Here is a 16,370-nt window from a genome sequence, read left to right as displayed (position 1 = left end):
CATAGTAAATAGTGTTGCTTCTATACCTTTAAAATAAAGTGTTGATATATTTTTTAAATTTTTATTTATTTTTAAACATCTCAAAAATATATATCTTTTTTGTCTCCAGCTTCTATGCAGCTGCACGTGTCTCCATGATAACAGACTACCAACAAAAACCTCTGCAGTCTGATCCTGCGGTCATCCTCTCAGTGTCTTTATTCTTGTTATTGTACATTCAAAAACGGATCATGTTTTCCTATCAAACGTCTTCTGACATAGGCAGTAAATCACGATGATGAGCTCAGTAGAACGATAGACTAACAAAACAAGAAAGTCATCTTCAAGTTTTGCATGTATTTCCTCTGGTAGTTTTCCTTTAAGTAATGAAAGCGCACCTACCCGAGCCTGGAGAGCAGATCCTTGACGTAGGCGTTTTTAGTGCAGCAAACCTTATCTCCACATCTAAAGTCGTATTTGGAGCGCGAATCCCTGGTAAATGTAAAGCACGTCACTTCTCATTGATCTGTGTATTACACTTCAGCAGTGCCAACAACAGCAACACGTTAGGTCCCATTCACATCTGACTTCGCTGCAAATCCTGGATGAAGTAGCGCAGTACGCTGCGTCATATCATCCAGGAACATATCGGCCAACATACTGGAAGCCGGACAAATCCATTCTAGGTAAGATGATCTGTCTGGTCCGGCACAAGCCAGGCTCGGAGCTTCCAGTATTTTTGCTTTTCCGTTCTAAGAACAAAGTGGAACAAAGACTCGGCTGGCTGGGCACAGATGTGAATGGGGAATTAAGTAGTAAAGTTTATAATAAAAATGCACAGCTTGCAGTAAAACCATGGCAACCACACAAAGTAAAAAAAAATTATGAAGCACACTAAAAACAGCGTGGCATTTTTTCCTCAGTTTTGGTAGCATTTTTCAGGGTGCATGCTGTTTTTTTCAGAAAGGTAAAGGCAGAAATTAATAGGCTGCCTGTCAGCGCAACACTGACAGGTATAATACACTGCAATAGAGTGGCACTGCAATTATTGGAGCAATCAAAGGATTGACTGTGCCAAGTACAGTTTTTATGTCCATTTACAAGGTCCTTTATTATGGGGAAAAAATAAACGTTTATATAAAAAAAAAAACTTCCTATATATATTTGGCGCCCATAAGGATGTGTATAATAAAACAACTTATTCAGCCTGTACTGTGAACGCTGTACGAAACAAAACACAATTAACTGCCAATTAAGACTACAGGCCCGTCCCACTGCAAAAAAAATTAGCCATCATGTAACCTACAAAAAAAGGAAAAGAAAATTGAAAAATAAAACAAAAAGCAAAAGCGTTTAGTGCGCAAAAAGTCCCAATGTAAACCAAGTCTCTAGCTATGCTACAGCTAATTAGTAAACAGAAGCAACACACTTACTTCATTGTATGGTCCGAGTAATGTTTGCAGCAAAGTTCATTGATCAACAGGCAATCCTTCCTGAATAAAGAAAATTGTGTCACTTTTCCCCGTTTAACATTGAACATATACAGAATTATTATAGCCTATTAAAGTTGTCTAGAGCATAAACAGTACAGTAACATAACCATCACTTGTTCTCTGTTGAGGAACTATTTCCAGGATAGGTCATCAATAGATGATTGGCAGGGATCTGCTAGTCAAGATCCCCACCAATCAGCTGATTCCCATGCTCCCCATCTGTACAAACAGTGCTGGAAGCGGATAGTGCTGTCTGTATTGCAGTGGTCCAGTTTGGTAATGCAGGCACAGCTCCCATTGAATTCAACGATCTACCTACTTGCTTGCTGGCCGTTTTTGAAGACGGACACATAGACTTCTACAGAGCTCTATGTGCCGGTCTTCAGCTGCCAACAAGCAAGGAAGTCAACTAGAGGCACAATGCTCAAGTGAGCTGTGCAGCCCCTTTATTATAGCAAGCAGCCTGAGCCTCAGCACCAGGACCCACACTGCTCAGAGCTTTTGGCATGCTGTTATGTTGCAGCTACTCTTTAGGCCGCCTGCAGACGAGCGGGTCGGATCCGGCGGCGAGAATTCTCGCCGCGAGACCCGACTCGAGCGCCTGCAGAGAAGAGCGCGTACTCACCCGCGCCCGGCGGCCCCGGCTCTTTCATGTGCCGGCTGCCGGGCAGCCGGCGCATGGGCAGACCGGAGCCGGCGGCCGGGTGAGTGACGTTTCTGTGCGAGGCTCTGTGAGCCCCGCACAAAAATACGACATGCCGCGGTTTGTTTGCCGCGCGACATTTCGCGCGGGCGTCTGCATAGGAGTGCGTATTGTAATGCACTCCTATGCAGGCTTTGAGCGGCGGAAATCCTGCGGGAAATCCCGCCGCAGGATTTCTGCCAGTGTGCAGGTGGCCTTAAAGAGAATCTATCACTTACTTTTAGCCCTATAAGCTAAGCTTATGGGCTGAAAATACATGACCAGTGGAGTCCGGGGATGTGCTATACTTACCTCCCCCGTCATTCTGCCGATGTCAGGGCTGAAAGCCACCGCTCATTGCATTCAGCGCTGCACTAAGTAGTCCTCCCTGTTCTAATTTTACAATGGGCAGGCTGCTTAGCAGTGTCACCCAATGCACTGCAGCACAGGCCTTCGCCAGGGAAAACAAGCATAACGCTTAGGCTGGGTTCACACGGGGCGGATTTGCCGTGGAATTTCACCGGCAATTTTTATCCTACGATAAAGCAGCATAGTGGCCGAGATTTGCCAAGGGGGAGCCGCAGCTTCAAAACCAACGGCATTTCGCCGCGGGTTTTGGAGCGGTTCAGTCGCTGGCATTCCATTGCAGCATTCTTTCCCCATAGAAAGGAGTGAGGCCACAACAGAAAAAAAGAATTGATATGCTGGAGCTGTCAATTCTGCGCCGCATCGCCGGTTTTGCCTGGCTTTGCCACGACAGATTGGCGGCCCCGTATGGACGAGATTTTTGCAAAAATCTCGTCCACATAGCTGGCTAATCCCGGGATTAGGAGCTGCGGGCGGATTTGCTGCACGGAATTTCCACGGCAAATCCGTCCCGTGTGAACACAGCCAAAAGCCGTTAAGTTACAGCAAAAAAGCATACTGGCTTCAACGCCTACGATCAGAAAATAGATGCTTCATTGGGCACAGACTATTCAATGCTGGAAAATGGAGACTGGAAAAGAGTTGCCTGCTTGGATAAGTCTCAGTTTCTATTACAATAGGGTAGATACATGAACCAAGCTTGGAGGGGACTGATTACATTGTGCTGCTGCAGAGTCACCACTCCCCAATCCAACAGGTTACACTATCCTACCAAAGGTATTTGGACTCTCCTCCAGATTGTGATCATGCAACTCACAGTTAATCTGGAGACCCGGGTTTTAGTGGAAATGTCACGAACCAAGAGACCACTAAAATGACAACTAACAATGCCATCATGTGTAATCTTTCTAAGTTTTTTAAAGGCTAAATAAAGCAAAACAAACTATATTTGAGACCTCCAAAAGGCGTGCATACTATGTAGCATGATTTACTACACAAGGCAATTCTACTGATTGGGGTATCAAATACCTTTGGTAGAGTAGTGTACCTTTGGGATGTGATAGAATGAGAGGTTTGCAAAATGACCATACTGCAACAAATGCACTGTATATGCAACATGGTGGAGAATCATTAAAGGGCATTGCTTAGAACAGTCTCATTTATTCAGGGTATTGATTTGCTGAGGATAAACAGGAGTTCTCCCAGTTCCTAGAAAAGTGTGCAAAAAGCTATCACTGAGATTACAGATAAATCATGTATACAGCATGTTGGGCACATAATAGGTATAAGTCACATATGAAATATAACGGCCTCATCTTACCTCCTAAATGCAATAAACTGTGAATGCTTATCGTCTTCTAACCCAGGTCCACTCTTCAGTAATGCTAGTATAGCAGTGCTCAAGTCTGTGCAAAGAAAGAAGATGATTTAGAAGTTGACAAGACTACTAATCAGCCATTCAGAAGGTATCTTGGTGGCTGGTGAGAAGACACTACAAGCTCTTCCCCAAACACACACTAATTGCATGTAGCAAATAACCTCCATGGCCAATCAGTACACAAAAAGTGAAAGAGCCCCAAGAACAGTCTATAAAGTATGCCGCTAAAAGTTTTAGGGCCTCGCTTACAGCCACCATGTTTAGGTTATCAAAGACAATTTCTGTGCGACAGAAGAATACCCGCAGGCACATCACAATGAAGTACCCAGTCCGGGGACAGGACAGCCAGTGAGCTATTCTAGTCTAAAACTTTCATTCCCAGTCACCCTAAACATATCTAGTGGCATGACCGGCCACCCCTGGAGTAGCAGCAGATATGGGGGGGGGCTTCATATTACATAGTGTGTGTATATTTATCTAGGTTTCATTGTGATATATCTAACTTTTGTTGATACAGCAGATTCCGTTGAGTCTGGTTCAGCCATAGTCTTCCCACCTTCTCCAGGGCAATAACTGACAGGCGGCTGTATGTATTCGCATACGCAGCAGTCCGTTAATGACCACCCTAAATGGCGAGAAGCGCTCCCCTCATTAATACACCAGACACGACAAAGTCTGCTGTAATGTTTCATTTCTCCTACAAGCCAAACTGTACAAATGTTGAGTCCCATTTTGACTAACGGGAGCTCCAACCTGTATCTGTAAATTGTTCCCCTTACGTATGGTAGCATATTAAACTGACAGTTCCAATTTAGTCTGTAACTGGGCCTCCAATATTCAAAAGTTAGGGCCACTCAGAACATCTTGGGAACAAAAAAAAAAAAAAAAGAGACACAAGTAGGAAACTTTGTAGAACACTTGCATGGATGGGGAAAACATTTTAGCAAGCTTGGTGGCAGTCATCTTGGATTCTGCCCAAGAAACTTCAATGGAAAGGGGGTTATGGAATTCTTGATTTAAGAGTAGAATTTCTACATAAATTGATAGGTGCTGTCATTTTTTTTTTCAATATCTGCAACCATATTCAAGTTGAGGATAATGTCATGTTAAGTATTAATAAAGTTGCTATATTGAATTATGCAATATGGAAAACACTAATTGTTAACAGAATTTTCTGATACCTGAAAAGATATGCTATCAGGACAGATTTCAGATCATCTTGAAGTTCGGTAACAGAAGTTCATGTGACGTGGCCAAGGATGTCAATCAAGAACACCCAGGAAGACAGCCAGCAAGTGCATGAATGGTCAGGAAACTGGGAGTGTCCAGGACAAACCGAGAGCTTGTCCCATGAGTAGTGTTTCCAATCCCCAAGAGTCAACAATTATGTTAGCTGTGTGCCATTTGTGTGCCTTGAGGATCCTTATGACATTTGGTTGACTCATGCCATGCTCCAATGCCAATCTCCTGCTGCTTTTCTGTAGACTCTTCGTGAAAACAGCCGTCAAAGCTGTTGGCACCTGGGAATCGGATGACCAAGTCTCGATTTGTCCTGGACACTACCAGTTTCCCTGAGCATCTGAATCATTTTCCTGACAGTCTTTGCTCTCACTTATCGGTAGGGATAATGTTGCAAATGTTTGCGCAGAATCATTCCCACAGTCGGCTGCAGGATACCCAATTATGTGCTTGATCTGACTTCCACATAGAGCTCAGTCAATGGAAAAATTAAAATGCTATGACTTTTGGAATGTGGCGACACAAAAGCAAAATTTTAATTTAATTATAACATGTTTTCGTATACAAAACAAAAAGCTTTATAAACTTGGTGTCGCCTGAATCGTGCTGACTTAGAATAACGTTTCACATTTTTTATTCTGCATACTGAATATCGGAAAAATTACATCTAAAAAACAAAATGACAGAATTTTTTCCCCCCAATACCCCTAAAAAACCATTAATAAAAATGATACAATACATTATATGTACACGAAAAGGATGACATTAGAGAATACAACTTGTCCCACATAAAGCAAGCCCTGATATGGCTATATCGATGGAAAAAAAGAGTAAAAAGTTATGGCTCCCGGAACGTAATGATGAGAGAAAAAAACTGTAAAATTAGTTGGTCATTAAGTTGCAAACAGGCCTCGTCACTAAGGGGTTAAAGAGGATGGATATCAGGGCACGTCTGCAAAAAGGTTACAATGAAGGAAAAATTACCATTTCGCGTGAAGCCCTTGCGTTGCAAAAAGTGAATCTTACCAACATCATCAGCCAGGGAAACCAGAATGAATTTACTATCCTCACTGGGCATCTCCGAACTCTTCATCCCATCAATGTGAACAAATGTATCAAATTCCACAGCGCTTCGATTAGAGATTCTTGAAAACAAATCAGAAATATTAAAAAAAACTACAAAATTAAAGTAAGTACAACCAAATAGAAAGTATGCTGTAGGTGGTTTATCACTGCTATGGTAAGTCTTACCTTGTAGCATTGTCTACAATGATCTGAGACTCTGCCCGGTGATTGGTCCTCAACTCAATTGCCCAATTCAAGCTACTCAGAAAAGTAAAGGTGTCAGCCAGCATATTTCCTGGCTCTATACTCGGCAGCTGGCGTACATCCCCTGGAATGAGCAAAACACGGAGCAGATTTAGCGATCTAAATATGCAAGAATTCTGGCTCCACTTGTCCTAAAAACCATCATACATGCCTTGTGGCAGATTATAGCATTTAGACATTTTATGCACCTCAATAGACACAAGGGGTGCGGTTTACAATTTGGCAAAACTTTGTCAAAAAAGATAACACAAATGTTAACATTTAATGTGTTAAAACTAAACTACAGTTTGCTATAATGCTCTAAAGAGTTCTCATGATGTGCTACATGTGTCAGTCACTGTTTAGAGGGAGCGCCAAATGTTTCAGACTGCATGAGCCACTATGATACATTTAACACATCTAGTCTAGTTCTAAGAGGTCTAAATTTTAATTAAAAATATAACACCAGATTTTATTATTGAACACCTTCCCAAAATGTTCTGCTCAGTTAACATTCCTAAGGAAAAAAAGTGTTCTAAAAGAAAAGTAGGGCCAATTATAGAGAAAAAAAACACTACTGAGGGTCACACAGAATGTTTTCACATTTTTCAAACACTACAAGGACCCACCTACCAATTATACACCAGCATTCATGTTTCAAGAGCACTGAGGAATGAAACCTGAGCTGTGATTGGCAGCTACCATGTTTCCCCGAAAATAAGACCCCATCTTATATTAATGTTTGTGCCGAAAGAGGTACTATGTCTTATTATACTTACCTAGCAGGCTCTTCGGAGCTCCGTCGCGCTTGCAGTCTTTGGCCGCCCACAGGAGATTGCTTCCTGGTTACGAGATTCAATAATCCCGCCTCCAGGAAGCGATGGCTCCGATTGGCTGAGCAGCTCTCCAGAACCAGTCATTGCAACGCTGGCTGCAGTGATTGGTTCTCAAGTGCTGCTCAGCCAATGTGATGGCTGTGATTGGTTCATCAAACGCTGCATTGATTGGCTTAGCAGCATTCGAGAACCAATCACAGCCATCACGTTGTGGAGGCGGGATTTATGAATTGGCCAATCAATGCCACAGCTCAGCCAATTTATAAATCCCGCCTCCACAACGAGATGGCTGTGATTGGTTCTTCGACCGCTGCTCAGCCAATCAACGCAGCGCTTTATGAACCAATCACAGCCATCACATTGGCTGAGCAGCACTCAATGCAGTGCTCGATAAACCAATGTGATGGCTGCAATTGGTTCTCAAGCTCTGCTCAGCCAATCAGAGCTATCGCTTCATGGAGTTGGGATTTATGAATCCCGTAACCAGGAAGCGATCTTTTTGTGAGCGCCAGAGGACTGCAGCAAGCACGCTGGAGCTGCGTATATTAGCGAGAGGACCCGGATCAAGCCCGCTAGGAAAAGTATTGTTTTTTTTAATATGTATTGCAGCTAGGGCTTATTTTCAGGGTAGGGCTTACATTTTAAGCCCCTTCCCCCCCAAAAAATGTGTAGGAAAGACAGCATAAGCAACAAAAACAGTTATTGTTTCAGATAGGGGGAGATTTATGAAACTATGTTTCCAGATCAAGCACATACCCAGAATTACAAGTTTAGCCAGTTTTCCATGAGTATATAACAGTTTCAGCACAGCACTAAAAATACGAACAGACACCAAACTGGCTTCGTCCACCACTAAGGCCTCCACATTGGAAAATTTCCACTTTATCTCGTCACTGTTTAGCTTTCGCCAGTTAGAATAGCTGCATGTCACCTAAAAGCAGATGATGAAAGTTTTACTGTCATTTTTGATAAGGATAAAACACTAACCACTCCGTTATCAAACAATATCCATTCAGCTATCTGCAGATCACGGGACAGCATTAGGGTGCATTTAGACTGAAAGATAATCACTACTGTTTGAGTGACAGCTTGGAGCGATCATCTTTGCATAACTCTTAAGTAGCTAATTAGCTACACTGCAAGTCTTATTACATTTGTTTAGTGACAAAATTTCACTTGGCTCCAAATTTTTTTGCTTTTATGAGCCAATAGCTCCTAGGTAATTTGTTTTAGGCCTCCCTCACACAGGCGTTTGCAGAAATGCAGCGTTTTTTGCGGTTTTAGCAGCGTTCAATGAGCACTGTCTCAGCCAATCACAGCAATCTCATGCTGAAGGCGGGGTAATTAAAACCTTGTTACCAGCTAGAGATGCTCTGTGCCTGGAAGCTTGCCCGGAGCTCCAGAGAGCAGCGGCAGGGACCCAGAGGGCGCCACCTAGGTGAGTATTTTTATTTTTTTTTACTTGGTGCAGTTAGCGCTTGCTTTTAGTGCTGTCAAAAACATGGTACCAAGTTGTCCAGCGTTTTCAGCAGCGCTAATACCGCTGACTATTCATTTCAATGGGCGTCGAGGGCTGAAAACAGACAAAAATAGAACATACATTGGTGTCAAAGCATAGCGTTGAAAACGCTTTTTCTGAGCAGTCCCATTGAAATGAATGGGAGCGTTGTACAAAAACGCCTGCGTGAGGGAGGCCCAAGTCTGAGGTTCTGCATTAGCAGCAGAAATACTTCTGATAATTTACTACTGAGTGCGATTCTGGATTCCACGCCGTTTGGCTCATTTGACATGATCAGTCACTTCTGTAATAGCAGCAGATCACAGGAGTTCCAACTGTTCGCCCTTGAGGGAACTATGAGCCCCTGTAACCTATACAGGCTTTATCTGGGACGTCTGAACAAGGAATACAGCAGAGAGCCAACGTTAATCTCCATCATATGAAGAGCTGCCTATAAGTGACTCCAACGGATACATTGGATGTACAAACATGTACCTGATGCAAGGTGGCAGCAGGAAGGCCAGTTTTCTTCTTTAGCAGAGAAGCCGCTTTCCCAGTGGGTGCAGTAAGCAGAACACGTATAAGGTTCTTGTGGTTAGAGCTAGGGGTCTTGTCATCACAAAACCATTCATCTGAAACCCCAATGTCTTCTTCAAGGGCTTTACAGGCTTGTGCAATTTCATTATTCTCCTTCTCCATCACGGACTTGAAGACTAGGCTTACAACTGTGGTCTTCCCACAGCCACCCTTGCCACTTATAACAGTCACTGGGTTTGCCAGGATCCTTTTTGCTGCCTCCTTTTGGTCGGCGTCTAGTTGGGTTGATGGTTTTGGCTCTGTAACCTTCTCCCCAGACCCTTCCCCAGCGTCAGCGGGATGTGCAGCAGTCTGACTATGTAAAGTGTCCTGGTTATCTGGATTCTTTTCAGCACACGCATCATTTCCAAAAATATCATCAATGTCAAAATTCCAGGAGTTTCTCAAAATTATCTTCTGGATATAGTCTGCAATGCTGACTTCATACCAGTACCAACTATACAGGAAAATTTTCTGCTGCTCCATCACCACAATGCCATGTTCCTTCAGAAACTGTAAGGCTTCCCATGCCCCTTCCGTCGACATGTCCTGTGCATTAGTAACTGCCGTGGTAAGTTCGGAGAGCTCTACATATACATCCCCTAGCTCCATGCATCTCTTCTTTATTTCAGCATAGATAATCAACGCATTCATCTTCAAGGGTGGGATCTTTTTCAGAAGATCTTCACATTGGAGAAAGCTTTCCCATGTTGCCTCGCAGCCACAAAGGTGCAACTCTTGAAACATTATCTGAGAAAAAGAGAATTGTTTATTTCTGAGAAGAAAAAAAAATAAAAATTGCATACAATGAAAGTAATTGATTTGTTTCTGTAAAATTAAAACATGTTAATTACACTGGTAAAACTGTATACCATGTTTCCCCAAAAATAAGCCCTACACGATTTTTTGGGAGGCTTTAAATATGAAGCCTTACCGAAAATAAGCCCTAGCTAAACTACATTAAAAAAAAACAAAAAAAAAACCATGACATCAATACTCACCTGGTGTGCGGCGTCCGAGTCCCTTATGCTGGCCTCCGCCGCTGCGGCAGGCTGCCGTGTACTCTGCTCTGACATATCACTCTTTTTCTGGTGACAGGGGTTTGAATACCCCACTTCCTGCAAGCTTGTGCTGTGATTGGATCGAGCGGCAGCCAATTAGAGCCAGCGCTCGATCATTCACAGCCATTCAGTGAATGACATTACTAAATGGCTTTGATTGGTTCATCGAGCGCCGGCTCCGATTGGCTGAGCCAACGGCGCTCATGATCGAATCACAGCCCTCGCTTGCTGGAGGCAGGAGTGATATGTCAGCGCAGAGGACACGGCAGCCTGCCGCAGTGCCAGAGACCATCGTGAGGGACTCAGATGGCACGGGTCAGGTTTGTATAAGCCGCCTTCCCCACACCCTTCTCAAAAATAAGACACTGTGCCTCTTTTGGCACAAAAATTAATTTAAGACAGTGTCTTATTTTCAGGGAAACACAGTAATAGCTAGCACGTCTCATTTTCAAGTTATTTAACCCCTTAGTGATCAAGCTTTTCCGTTTTTAATCCTAACTTCTTTATTTACCCTTAGAGCCTTCAGTCAGCATGCGGTGTGTAACAGTGATTGTGAAATAGTTGCGCGATCACTTTTGTTTTTTCTTATTAAGCAAGGTTAATGGCGAGCCTACTGGATTAATTGTATCAGCATATGTCCAGAAAATACAGGACAATGGCAATTGGATTACAATATGCCCCATAATTGGAAAACCTTAGGAGGCAAAAAACCCCCAAAAGATATCACATTTGAATCCAGCACACTAAAGCTACTGTAAGCCGCATATCTGCTTATCGGTTACAAAAATTGTGCTGCACAGTGTAATAATTAATAAACATACACCAAGAGCTCTCAGAGCGTTCATTTTTTTCAAACTGTGCCTATGCTCTTTATTAACCCCTTAAGGACCAAGCACCGTCAATTTACGGGGCTTGGTCCTGGGCTTTAATCCCGCCCGATTGCAGAAATACATCGCAGGATTCAAGACTCTGCTTCAGCAATCAAGCAGGAGCAGGTCAGATTGTCAGCTGTTAGTCACAGCTGAGAAGGCGAAGGAGAAGGGAGAAGCGGTTTTTAACCACTTCTGCCTCCTCCTTTACTGGGTACATAGTACTCAATGAGTGCTATGTACTAAAAAGTGGAAGTGCTTCTTCCACTACGCGAGCCGGCGGGATCCCCTGACACAGCACCTAGCAGACCCTGATCAGCTCTGCTATTGTCACCACAGGGGGATGTTTTCCCCTGTAACTGGTGTGCCTATGGATGCCCCAGCTACAGGAGAAAAGTGTCAAATAAAAAACCCAAAACATGTCAGTGCCCCCCAGAGGTCTATGTCAATTATTAAAAAATAATTGCATGCATAAGAAAAATTACAGAATTAAAAAATACATATAAAAAAAAAAAAAAGACTATCGCAGTTCACATAAAGTCAACCCAATAACTGCAGGACACAGAGCAGAGTCAGAGTGCTGGTCATTTAACCTGCAGGCCAGAAGAAAAGCCCAGAATACACAGCCTGGAGGGGACAAGCTACGGAACAGGACTGTTCACAGTCTGAGGAGTTGTTGGAGTATTGTATCAGCTGTTCTGTGCCATCCAGAACTCCAGAAGAAAAGGATTTAGGAGTTCTGATTTCTGAGTTTCAAAATTAGTCAATAGTGTGGCCAGACAGCCGGGGAAAGCCAGTAGGATGCTCATTTGAATACCTAGAGGTATAACCAGTAGAAAGAGGCAGATTGTGATTCCGCTATATAGAGCTCTGCTGAGATCACATGCATACAGTTCTAAAGACCTCATCTACAAAGAGCCATTGATAAAATAGAACAAGTCCAATGGTTGTCATCACTCATGTGACTCCATGTCCCCAGTGGGACTTGCACTCCAGTCTCAGTGTCAGACTTGGGCTCTGACTACATCTGGCTTAGCTTGAGGCCTGTATTGAGGTTCTCTCCTATTGGACAGGAAAAATAGCCCTGCCTGCAGAAAGGTTTTAATTTGTACAGCCTAGAAGAAAGAAGAGAAAGGAGGGAAACAATGAAAACCTGTATGTATGCTAAAGGATTAAATAGGTTTTAGGAAAAGGTATTTCAATATAAAAAAAAAATATGAAGAATTTAATCTGACTTTTTTTTTGGGGGGGGGGGGGGGGGAGTGTAGTATGAGAAGCAATGTTAGAAAATATTTTATTGAAAGTAGTGTGTGCTTTGAACAGACTTCAGCAGACATGAATGGAGTATCAGCAGTAACATGTCTGGAATAAGCATATCTATTAGAGATGAGCGAGTATACTCGCTAAGGCACATTACTCGAGCGAGTAGTGCCTTAACCGGCGCGGGTGACAGGTGAGTTACGGGGGGGAGAGAGAGAGAGAGAGAGAGAGAGAGAGAGAGATCTCCCCTCCGTTCCTCCCTGCTCTCCCCCGGAGCTTCCCGCCCCCCGAATCTTTAGAGACGAGCGGGGAGATACTTGGTTATGGCACTACTCGCTCGAGTAATGTGCCTTAGCGAGTATACGCGCTCATCTCTAATATCTATCCTAAGTGAAACAATAAAGGGGCGGACTAGATGACCTTTTTCTGCTGTTTCTTTGTTTCTATTGCTGACATGTAGTGCAGGATCCATTCACCGACGTCCTTACCGCTATATAATCACACTCCCCTTTATTCACTTGCCATAGCAGGTTCATGCAGAGACCAAACTCACCAAACACAGTCACACAAGAGCTTACCATGCCAAACCCAAGTTTCCAAGGATCGTTAGCCAACATTAATTCAATTTCACACAAGATGCTGTGTGGAGGTTCTTCAAAGGACTTCTGGTAGTTCGCATCTACCACGAACAAACTTCTTATTTTGGAAGGTAAAAGTTTTGGTAGATATTTCAACACCAGAGGAATTTGTAATGCTAGAAAAGTAAATGCTGCAAAACCTGGATAAACGGATATAAAAGAGTCATAAATCATAACATTTAAGTCAGTAGTACAAGCAAGGATAAGACACATTGCAATACATTTGAAAAAAAAAGTGAACCCTTTGGAACTACCTGGATTTCTGTACAGATCATCAGTAAAATATGGTTTATCTAAATTACAATTATAGACAAACTAAAGGCCCATTTAGACACAACAATTAGCGCTCAAAAGCCATCTTTTGAGCGATAATCGCTGTGTCTAAGCTCCTGCCCATAGTGCACTTTTCGTGCATTATTCGTTCATCTCTGACTTCAAGCCAGCGATGAGCCTCATCAGTGCTGCAGACAGTTCTCAGTGGGATAGCGCTGATAGTATTCTCTCAGCTGCAGTCCCGCCCGGAGTTCTCAGCAGGATACCGCTGACAGCTCCGAGAACAAAGCAGTTGTTTGCAGATAACAGCACTCCTGCTGTCATCTGCATACAGCAGGTGCCTTCATTAACATGTAAAGCAACTCTTAAGTAGCTAATCAGCTACTTAAGAGTTTATGCAAAGTGATTGCTCAAAACTGTCACTCAAACTGCCATTTGAGCAAATTTTGGGAGATCATCTTTCAGTGTAAATGGGCCTTTAAGTTAAATGACTAAATGCTTGTACAGTTCATGCCATAATGAGAAATCTGAGTAAACATGCAGTGTATGCACAAAAAGTAAAGGCCCATTTACACGGAATGATGATTGCTCAAAATTCACTGAAACGACAGTTTGAGTGACAGTTTTGAGCGATCATCTTTGCATAAATATAAGTAGCTAATTAGCTACTTAAAAGTTGGTGCAGGGGGAGCGGGACACCACTGATAACTCAGAGAACAATGCAGCTGTTTTGTATATGCCAACAGCTGCATTGTTCTCGGGGGTGTCAGCTGGTGTCCTGCTGAGAACTGCCAGTGGGATACCAGCTGAAAGAATACTATCCGTGCTGCCCACTGAGAAAATTACAAGTGTGGCGCTGATAAGAGTCATTGGTGATTTCTAGCTTGCTAGAAATCACCGATGAACGAATACTGGACGAACGATGGCCGCGCATTTAGATGCAACGATTATCGCTCAAAAGACAGCTTTTGAGCGATAATCATTGTGTCTAAATGGGCCTTATGTGAACCTAAGTGTTAAAGGGGTCATCCCACAATCTACTGTTTTGTCTAAAGTCTAAGTACATTGTAATATCATAACATAGAATTCCACATCTCCAAATGACTTTAGCCGGTGTCTCCCTTCTACATCCTCTTGTTGAAGTATTCTTCACTAAGTAAACAGGGCGTTCCTAATGCTCATTCACATGATCAGCATTCCTAACTGGGAAACTACAGTTCCTAGAAGTATCTGCATCACATCTTGGTACCCCTCTCACAGCCATTCATTACAAGTAAGGGGCCATCCACACTAGAACTTTTATATATGTTTCACGTATGAGAGAAAGGTACATGAAAAAATGTCAAAACGCATGCCTTTTTAACACACATTTAAGTGTGTGTAGGATGTATGCATGTATGTGCCACTATAACTCATGAACGCCTGGAGCAATTTCAACCAAACCTGATACATATATAACTCATCCCATGGGGACAAATTTGGGGGGGATAAGACAGCCCCACTACCCCTGGTCATTTTAACTCAGCAGTATAAGAAATAGCAACCAATCACAGCGCAGCTTTAATTTTACCTCTGCAGTATAACAAGTGAAAGCTGAGCTGTGATTGGTTGCTATTGACAACAAAAATTACAGGGGAAGTAAGATATTACACAGACGACCAGTGTATCGCAGGCACTTGGCTGCAATGTTTTTTTTTTATTGTAGTAGCGTCTACCTTTGTGGTGTCATTTCAGTAACACAATTCTTGTTTAGTGTTTTTCCGATACTTTATACATGAACAGAGGATTTTGCAGTTGTAGAGTCTTCTGCTGTTGCCCTTGGGCCATTTTATCACCCCTTTCAGGATCCGATCCATGAGGGCAGCTGAATTTTTAACAACTTTTTTACACTTTCACGCGATCAGCGCCAAATCGCATGCTGGGGAAGGGGAGGGGGCTCCTTGCGGCCCCCCATTACAGCTTCATGTTGTTGACTACCTCCGGAAACCAACAGAATTGAGCCATCACGTCCACAGCCCACGGGGCTTTAATCCCCAGAGTATGCATGTTTTTACATCCTCTGGGTATTAAAGCCCACTTAGCTAGGACGTAAAAACACTATGGGGTGGTCAGTAAGGAGTTAAAAAAACATGAGCCGTACATGGAGGAGTTGGGGTCTGGCAAAAAGGAGTTAGTGGTTTGGCTTACCAACTCAACAGTCCTGTAGTCAAAGCATCCAGCTTCATGGGTTTGTTACTCACCCAGCTCACCAGATACATGAATGGAGGCGCAGAACCCAGGCAGGAGGGAGGATTTCAAAAAGGCCATGAAGACCTGGCCTTGTTCAGTCCCAGGTTAATAGTTGTAAGGCCCAATGTCCACAAGCGGATTTGATTTGGGGAATCTGTGCAGGGCACCTGCACGGAAGATCCGCAGTTCAAGCCGTCTATAGGAAAACATGGATGTCTGCATTTCAATTTACACATGCGGATTCGTTTTCCGAATTTCGCTTGTGGAAAACAAATCACAGCATGTTGCATTTTAGTGCGGATTCCGTGCGGATGGCTTCCCCCGAAGTCAGTGGAAGCCGTCCGATCCCTGGCCCGTCTGCAGTTGACACTGCGGATGGGCTGCAGATTTCGCGGGAAAGCAGGAGTTAAAAAAACAAACAAACTGTACTTAGCATGTGCTCCGGACGGCAATTCCGTACACATCCGCAATACAGAAAAAGAAAGCCAGTACAGGTATGTAGGGTCACCGGCCATGGGCAGGGTCGGATTCAGCTGTGGGCTCCCGCATGCAGAATCCGATCCGCCTGCGGACATGAGGCCTTGCACTTGACTTTTCGGGGGTTCTCTCTAACCTTACAGAACATTCAGGTCTTTGTAGCAGTATTTCCTGCAGCTTCACGAGCCAAAGCCAGAAATGTATTAAA

The 16,370-nt window shown here is 43.4% G+C and overlaps 1 protein-coding gene across 1 annotated transcript in view; it reads right to left on the bottom strand.

The window, feature by feature from the left end:
* The window catches only part of HELB (DNA helicase B), a 35,388-nt gene that overhangs the window by 10,972 nt on the left and 8,046 nt on the right, over positions 1-16,370 (bottom strand). Inside the window, exons 3-10 of the mRNA XM_066591602.1 lie at positions 13,124-13,323; positions 9,275-10,105; positions 8,038-8,212; positions 6,389-6,530; positions 6,164-6,282; positions 3,842-3,926; positions 1,413-1,472; positions 382-471 (exon numbers count right to left, since the gene is read on the bottom strand). Coding sequence (XP_066447699.1) covers positions 382-471; positions 1,413-1,472; positions 3,842-3,926; positions 6,164-6,282; positions 6,389-6,530; positions 8,038-8,212; positions 9,275-10,105; positions 13,124-13,323 — 1,702 coding nt within the window. The remainder of the gene's footprint in view (positions 1-381; positions 472-1,412; positions 1,473-3,841; positions 3,927-6,163; positions 6,283-6,388; positions 6,531-8,037; positions 8,213-9,274; positions 10,106-13,123; positions 13,324-16,370) is intronic.

This window comes from Eleutherodactylus coqui, chromosome 2 (genome assembly GCF_035609145.1).
Source record: "Eleutherodactylus coqui strain aEleCoq1 chromosome 2, aEleCoq1.hap1, whole genome shotgun sequence".
Taxonomy (NCBI): domain Eukaryota; kingdom Metazoa; phylum Chordata; class Amphibia; order Anura; family Eleutherodactylidae; genus Eleutherodactylus; species Eleutherodactylus coqui.
Note: the sequence above shows the minus strand (reverse complement) of the source record. Positions and strands in the feature narration are given on the sequence as shown.